Source organism: Vanacampus margaritifer, chromosome 6 (genome assembly GCF_051991255.1).
Source record: "Vanacampus margaritifer isolate UIUO_Vmar chromosome 6, RoL_Vmar_1.0, whole genome shotgun sequence".
NCBI lineage: Eukaryota > Metazoa > Chordata > Actinopteri > Syngnathiformes > Syngnathidae > Vanacampus > Vanacampus margaritifer.
The window spans coordinates 30,438,460-30,445,363 of NC_135437.1; the positions used below are offsets into that span (position 1 = coordinate 30,438,460).

The 6,904-nt window shown below is 50.6% G+C and overlaps 1 protein-coding gene across 1 annotated transcript; it reads right to left on the reverse strand.

Annotated features, from left to right (window-relative positions):
* Positions 1-942: 942 nt before the first annotated feature.
* Positions 943-6,762, reverse strand: LOC144054055 (fibroblast growth factor receptor substrate 2-like). The gene is made up of 6 exons (XM_077569112.1): positions 6,130-6,762; positions 4,728-4,806; positions 3,805-3,901; positions 2,867-3,053; positions 2,215-2,352; positions 943-2,156 (listed from the first exon to the last, which is right to left on the reverse strand). The coding sequence occupies exons 3-6, from the start codon at positions 3,871-3,873 to the stop codon at positions 1,081-1,083; spliced, it is 1,470 nt and encodes a 489-aa protein (XP_077425238.1). The 5' UTR covers positions 3,874-3,901; positions 4,728-4,806; positions 6,130-6,762; the 3' UTR covers positions 943-1,080.
* Positions 6,763-6,904: the final 142 nt, after the last annotated feature.

A 6,904-nucleotide genomic window follows, 5' to 3' on the forward strand; every position in this document is an offset into this window, starting at 1 on the left:
TTGCAGAAGAACAAATGGAAGACAACAATAAAAATGCAACTTCTCTCCAGCCTCTTCATTTATTTTGAAAACTGTGTCGCTATCTGTCAACGCACCGACCCCTCAGGTGGATGCTGCCCCCGTCCTGCACACCTGACTACTAGTGACAGCAATGATGATCCTATGATTAACCACAAATAAACGGGGGGTTAAAAAAAAACTGTCGTCTGTCAAGTCGGTAGCTGGACAGTTGCTGCTGCTAAAGCAATACTAAGGAACTTTTAGTTTACATTGATTATGGCACCATATGGACAAGAGCAGAATTGTTATGCCTGAAGGAAGACCGCATTTCCCACGAGGACAAGCGCATTACGTCGCTTCTTTTATTTTTTATAGCTCACGCCAGCGAGTGACATCTGAGCCAAGGTTGATCCTTGACTGTCCTTTTATCCAGGTAGCTTCTATTTTCCTTTTTGTCTCAGACAAAACTTTTGTGTTGCATTGCCGCTTCTGTCAGGAAAGCAGTAATCGACATTCAAATTGACATCCGTCTTTGGAGCGAATGAGGAAAGTGACGTATGCTATCAAGCAGTCAGCACATTTGTAGTGTTTTTGTGTGGCATTGTTCCTACCATCTTCCTCAAAGTTGCTTTGTGCCAATCAAAACGATAAAACACTCTCACGCCATGGCAAGGCTGCCATTCAACTACGTTTGAGTACGTTTCATCGGAAGACTTATGAAAATATTTGATTACGGTTGAAAAGTTCCTTACTGTTGCAGTTCCCTTGCTAACCATCGGTCAGACTCGGAAGTCGCCTTTCTCCGCTTGCGCTTAGCATACCTGCGGGTCGCCTCGCTCGGCTCTCAAGCAAAAAGGCAAATCTGGAGAGGGCCGATGACGACATCTTTGGCGGTCGCCAAGGAGACCACAGAAGCGGCGAGTGAAAGAGGATCCGATCCAATGCAAAGAGAAGATACGTTTTTATTGCGGCGCAATCAACAAAGGAAGCAGAGTACCGAAAGTGGGAGCAGCACGAAGAGCGCCCAAATGGAATGCTTGCTTCAGTAATACTGATGTGTACCATAGAAGAAGAAGAAAGTCACAAGGCGGCGGCGCTCTTGCTGGGCAGCTCGGTGCTGTTGTGGCGCGTCTTGCGCGAGGTGCCGTCGTCCCGCGGCCGCGCCTTCTGCAGGTTGGACATGGCGGCCGTGCGCTCAATGTCGATCAGGGCATAGAGCTCGGTGCGCCGCGTGGGCGTGCCGGGCGGCGGGGGCGAGGTGGGGGTGCGCGGCGTGTGCGGGTCGCTGCCGTCCGATGCCCCCCGGTTGCCGCCCCCGCCGTCCGTCTCCACCTCGATGTAGTTGAGCATCTTGGGCGGCTCGCCCGGCAGGCGGCGGAAGTCAAAGTTGAAGACGGTGGGCCCGTCGGGGCGCCGCCGCGCCGCGTCGGGCCGGTGGGCGCTTAGCGGCGCCGTCACGTTCTCCGTGTTGACGTAGTTGTGCGAGGGCTCCGGGGCGGCCGACAGCGGCCCGTGCGGGTTGAAGCCGTTAAGCGCCGGCGTCTTCAGGCCGCCGCCTTCCTCGTCCTCCCAGCTGGACTTGCGAGCCTCCCACACGGGCGGCAGCGCCGGCAAGTTCTCGTAGTCCAGCAGTGCCGTGCGCCGCTGCGCAGAGTTGTTGGCATTGTGCAGGTCGGGGGTCAGCGGGGGCGGGCGGCGGCAGCGGGACGCCGCCGCCAGTGCCGGCGCCTCGCCGTCGCTCTCTGGAGTCTCTCCCGCCTCCCGCAGCCGCCGCTGGACCGGCGTGGGGCCCAGCACGAAGCGCGCGCCCTGTGGCTCCAGCAGCACCCGGGGCTCTGGCGCAGGGGGCGGAGGGGTGGGCTGGCGCGGCGCCTCCGGGGAGGCGGGGCTCTCCGGCGGGCTCGGCGGCTCCTCCAGCAGCCGCGCCGTGTTGACGTACGTGTGCGCCTGAAAGCACTCGTCGGGCGGCTGGGCGGCGGGGGCGCGCGCCGCGCTCTCGTCGGCCACCAGCAGGGGGTGCGTGGACTCCTCGCCCACCGACGGCAGCCGGGTGCTGGCCACCGAGGGGTGGCGGCTGGACGGGTGGGACGGGACGTCTCCCGCCGACGGCAGCCGGGACACGCCGTTGGGCACCGTCGGCACCGAGTAGCCTAGGGCTGAAACGCGGGCGCGTTAGCAAACGTGTGGCGGCCGCACGCTATTTGGCGCGCATACCTGCAGGTGAGAGCGCCGCCCCCTGGTGGCTGGCATCCAGCACGGCTTCCTCCACAACGTTGATGCTGTGACTGTGCATGATTTCCTGCAGCATGTTGAAGATTTCCTCGGCACGCGTGCACTTGAACGCAAAGATGCCTGCGACACAAACACGCACACGCATGTGAAGGGGGGCTTGCCACGTGGGGGTGCGCGTCAGGAGTGTTTTGAGCACTCAATGTGCCGTATTGTCTTGAATAGAAAGTCATTAGTGGACACTAGATGGTGCAGTTTGTATGGAGCGCACTTTGGCGTACGTAAGCGAGGGCCAACGAGGGCCAACGAGGGCCAACGAGGGCCAACGGTGGTCGTGAGACTTGTCTGGTGTAAAAGAAGCGTTTTGACGCCGAGGCCTTCGCCACAAACGTGCCGTCCTTACAAACGGCATGGAAAGTAGGGCTGCTCCATTATGGGAAAAATAATGACTCTCCCCATCGCATGTTTCTTTAGGAACGCTACGTGGCGAAATTGACTTACTTGATTTATCATTTTTAAAAAAATCATTATACGCACCCACAGTAACACACACGATTACACTTGCATGGAACACTCGAACCATCACACGCTATCCCGCTCACACAAAGACAGTTGAAGCGTGCGCGTGCGGCCTCACCTTGTCCGGTCTGGCAGCGCCGGCCGCTCTCGAAAGAGAAGAGGTTGGAGTCGTAGCCGTAGCGGCGCAGGCACAGGTACGGCCACCTAACGTCGTCACGGCGATGCGTGTGTAGGACCAGCTCGCCGTCCGTCAGCTCCATCACGCCGGCGCCCAGCTCGTTCCCATCGTCGTCCACGTTGACCACCTGCCCGGTTACATTCCAAAGTGACCAGTCAAAGATTTCCAGACCGGGAAGCGGCTCGACTAAACGCCGCTGGACTTGGCCGCGCCGACTTTTTGGACCCGGACAGTCTGAGAAAAGCCGATTGGGCAACGACTGCACGCCGACTTGAGGACAACGCAGCAACAATTTGGATTTGGAAATGGCGCTGGTTGGCCCGCGCGTGTTTGGAGGAGGCAGAGACGGGAAAAGCAGGTCCAGAGAGTCAAAAGCCGGCCAGCAACAGGTGCTTCTCGTAACGACCTGCTTGACCTGCCGGTTGAGTACAAGCGGGTGTAGCTCAAGCTAAACGTTGGCAGGGTTTTGACTTCCTGGACTTGGATTTCGGAATTTTTCATCTTTGACGCTTGAGGGCCGGCGGCTCCATGTGCAAAAATTGGAGAGTTAAAATTGCAGAGTTCAATTTGTGGTCATTTGCCGCAAACTCCATTTGACAAGCTTGATTGGGACTGGCTTGAAAGTTTACACTTACCGCTCGAGTCCAAAATGAACTTGACAACAAAATACCTTGTTGTAAAACAAAACTAATTCTGACGAATATTTTGGCGTTGGTGGAATATGAGTGAATGGCAGCGGGCAGCCATTTTGCTGTGACCCGTTTGACAAATGCCATCTTCATCATCCCGATGTCATGTCGGGACGCGGACCACATCTCAAACTTGTCAAGAAAACCTTTGCGACGACTTGCGCGTGACGTGAGGAAAAGGACGCCTACCTTAAATTTACTTTGATGATTATCTGCAATCAAGTCTTTGTCTGGACAGCTTGAACAGCTACTACCCATGATGCCTTACTGCACCTGTGCGGCTCGTCTACACACACACACACACACACACAAGAAACATGAGGGGGTTGCAAAGGTGTGAGACGAGGCATGGGCGGGAAAGCAGCCCACCTATCAGGAGCGCGCGTTGGCACGGCAACATTTGCAGATGCCACTGCGAGTCGCTTGCCTCAAAACGTCCCCAACACACAGTAATCACGGAAAATGCATTATAACACATCAGGTTTACAGCATATCAAAAACTGTGATTTATAACGGGAGTCAATGAGCCAAAATCGGGCATTATTACAAGAATTTAGTGTGAATCTCTCCCTCCTGTTTGGTAATAATTATAAATGACAGCATGGCGCCAATTTGAACTTCTACATTTTTAAACAATCCTGGTAAAATGTCAGGTCCCTAGTGTATTTTTTTCAAATGCTTTTTCTTCGATGAAAAACAGAAAGACATAAAAAAAAATGCCAGAAAATGGACAAATAAAGCCCAGGGGTTAAACAACATATACATATTGCCTATTAACTAGAAAATGTATTTTTTTATGAATCGGTGTCTAATACTGTGGGACCATTTTGAAGGGATTTTTTTTTTTTTTTTTACAGTAGATGGTTTCAAATGCCTTCTCGTGGTTGGATTAGGGGACGTCGTTGATATTTGTCAACTGCGAAGCACTTTGGGACTCTTGCCTGATAAAGAACAATAGAAATGAACTGGACTTGAATGGAAAGAAGGCCATTTTTTCTTCTTCAAAAAGACATTGTTGGAGCTGCCATTTGAATAGCGCTGTCATGGCGGCGGGAAAGTAAGACGGGCCCATGCCCCGTGACGACATCGGCATCACGCTCTTCAAGACATACCGAAGGTCGTCCTCCATGCTTAGCGTCGCAATCATCGGCACAGCAATGATGATGATGATGAGGATGATGATCGAATCAGCTGCAGATGAAATCCAGAGCAAAAACATAAAAACGAGCATTTTGTAATTACAGACGCAACAATCAAGTAACCGAACTGTCATTTTTGTCCATTTTTCATGCCATGATGTGACAACAAAAACAAAGTGCACACCAATTAGCTTTCATTTAAAAAAAATATTGAACATTTCCATCAAAAAGTAAAATAATAAAATAGCGATATATAAATACAAATCATTCAGGTTCTGTTAAGAAAAAAATGCACTTGAGCAAATATTAACTTTATTGACAGAGTAAATTGTGATGTCATGCAACTGCTTGAACAATGCTGGAATAAAAAAAAACAAGGAAAGAAGGAAAGAAAAAGGTTCGAATCATGGTCATTTGGCAACTTCACATTAGTGCTGCCTGTCAAATAGTAGCTTCAAAGTGAAAGAACGATCACAGGAAGTACGTGAAATTTCCCATTCTTAGATGCATCGCGATTCAGACACAAAATTTGTATCTGTAGTTCAATTCACGGCAAGATTGCGCTGGGTGGCGAGTTGCCAGTCACAGCAAAATAAACATTTGGAAAAACAAAAATCTAAATTGCGGATGGATATAAACAACTGTGAATGTCATCCAAACAAACAAAAAGGAAAAAACACAGAAGAGGTTGCTATGTGGTAATAAATATATTCATAACAATTATTTAAATAATTGATTCATCTTGTGATTTTTTTTTTAATTATGTTGCATCTGAATTCCTTAGTATTCATTTTGCACAATTGCTAATAAATAATAAATGTTGTAAAAATGGGAAATATAAGCTTGACAGTGATTGATCATGCTAGAGATACAATGACGTCAGTAGGACAGAGACTTCGATCCATAATCAAGGATAATGTCTTAGGAATGACGTAAATACTGAAGAAACAGAAACATGCCGCTGATTACATTTGACAATCAACAATGATTGCTAAATAAAATCGAATCTTTGCTCTTTTTACTGAGTCCAAAAAATTATGTGAAATGAAAAGTTGTTCATGACAGCTCGTGTTTACTTTAATGTTGCCTCGAAAGTACAAAAGTAGTTACAGAAAAGCGCTTATGGGAGCCGCAAAATAATAAAAATAAAAATAAAGTTGAAGAGGCCAACATGTGACAGGAGGACAATTTTGTTGACGTAAGTTTGAAACGGTTTGCCGAGTCGCTTTGTGATGCATGCTACTTATTTGTGCTTGTTTGGTTAGCACGGCTAGGCTAACTGCCTGGCCAGCACACAGCTAGGCTAACAGGCGATGCTAAGTGGCTAATTAGACGAGCACACAACATCGAGAAAAAGGAAGCAGAACAAACTCACCGACTTGAAGCCGCCTGGAGGCCTCCAAAGGCGGCGGAAGGCTTCGCGCTGCGCCCGGCCGAGCAGCTCCGACCGACGGTCGGCGTTAGCATTAGCACCAGTTAGCTTAGCATTAGCTTTAGAAACAGTATCAGCCCCCCTCCCAAACCCCCCCACCCCCCACCCCCACTGCTACACGAGCTCCGCCGCCGCGTCCATCTTCCTCTTTCCTCCTCCGCCAAAAAAACTAAAAACAAACCCAAAAAAAACAATCCGCACAACTTCTCCCAAAGTGGTCTAACGGTCGCCGTCGCGCACCACAGGCCACAGAAAGCGAGCGGAATCCATCGAGAGGCGTTGGCGCTTCAACGCCAACCGAGCGCGCCGCTGACGCCGTCCGTGGTCAAATGAAGAAAAAGAAAAAGAAAAACAAAGAGAAAGAGAAAGAGAAAGTTTGCTGGCCTCTCCTCTGCTACTGCCGCTACTCCGCTAGGCTAGCTGGTGGCTAGCTCGTCCGTCGGGCTCAAAGTTGGCCCCAAACTTCCAGACGAACCAGCAGTCGACCAATCAGGAGCTAACCGCGAGCCAGCCAGCCAATCACGAGTCAGCCAACCTCCACCCAGCCAATCACGAGTCAGCCAACCTCCACCCAGCCAATCACGAGTCAGCCAACCACTGGCCGGCCAGCCACGAGCTGAGGCAGTTCCAAGCCAACCAGCTACTAGCTACTATTTGCACATGCGCAGTGCTCGATAACGTCCTGTCCAAGAAACTTTAGAAAATATATATATATGCA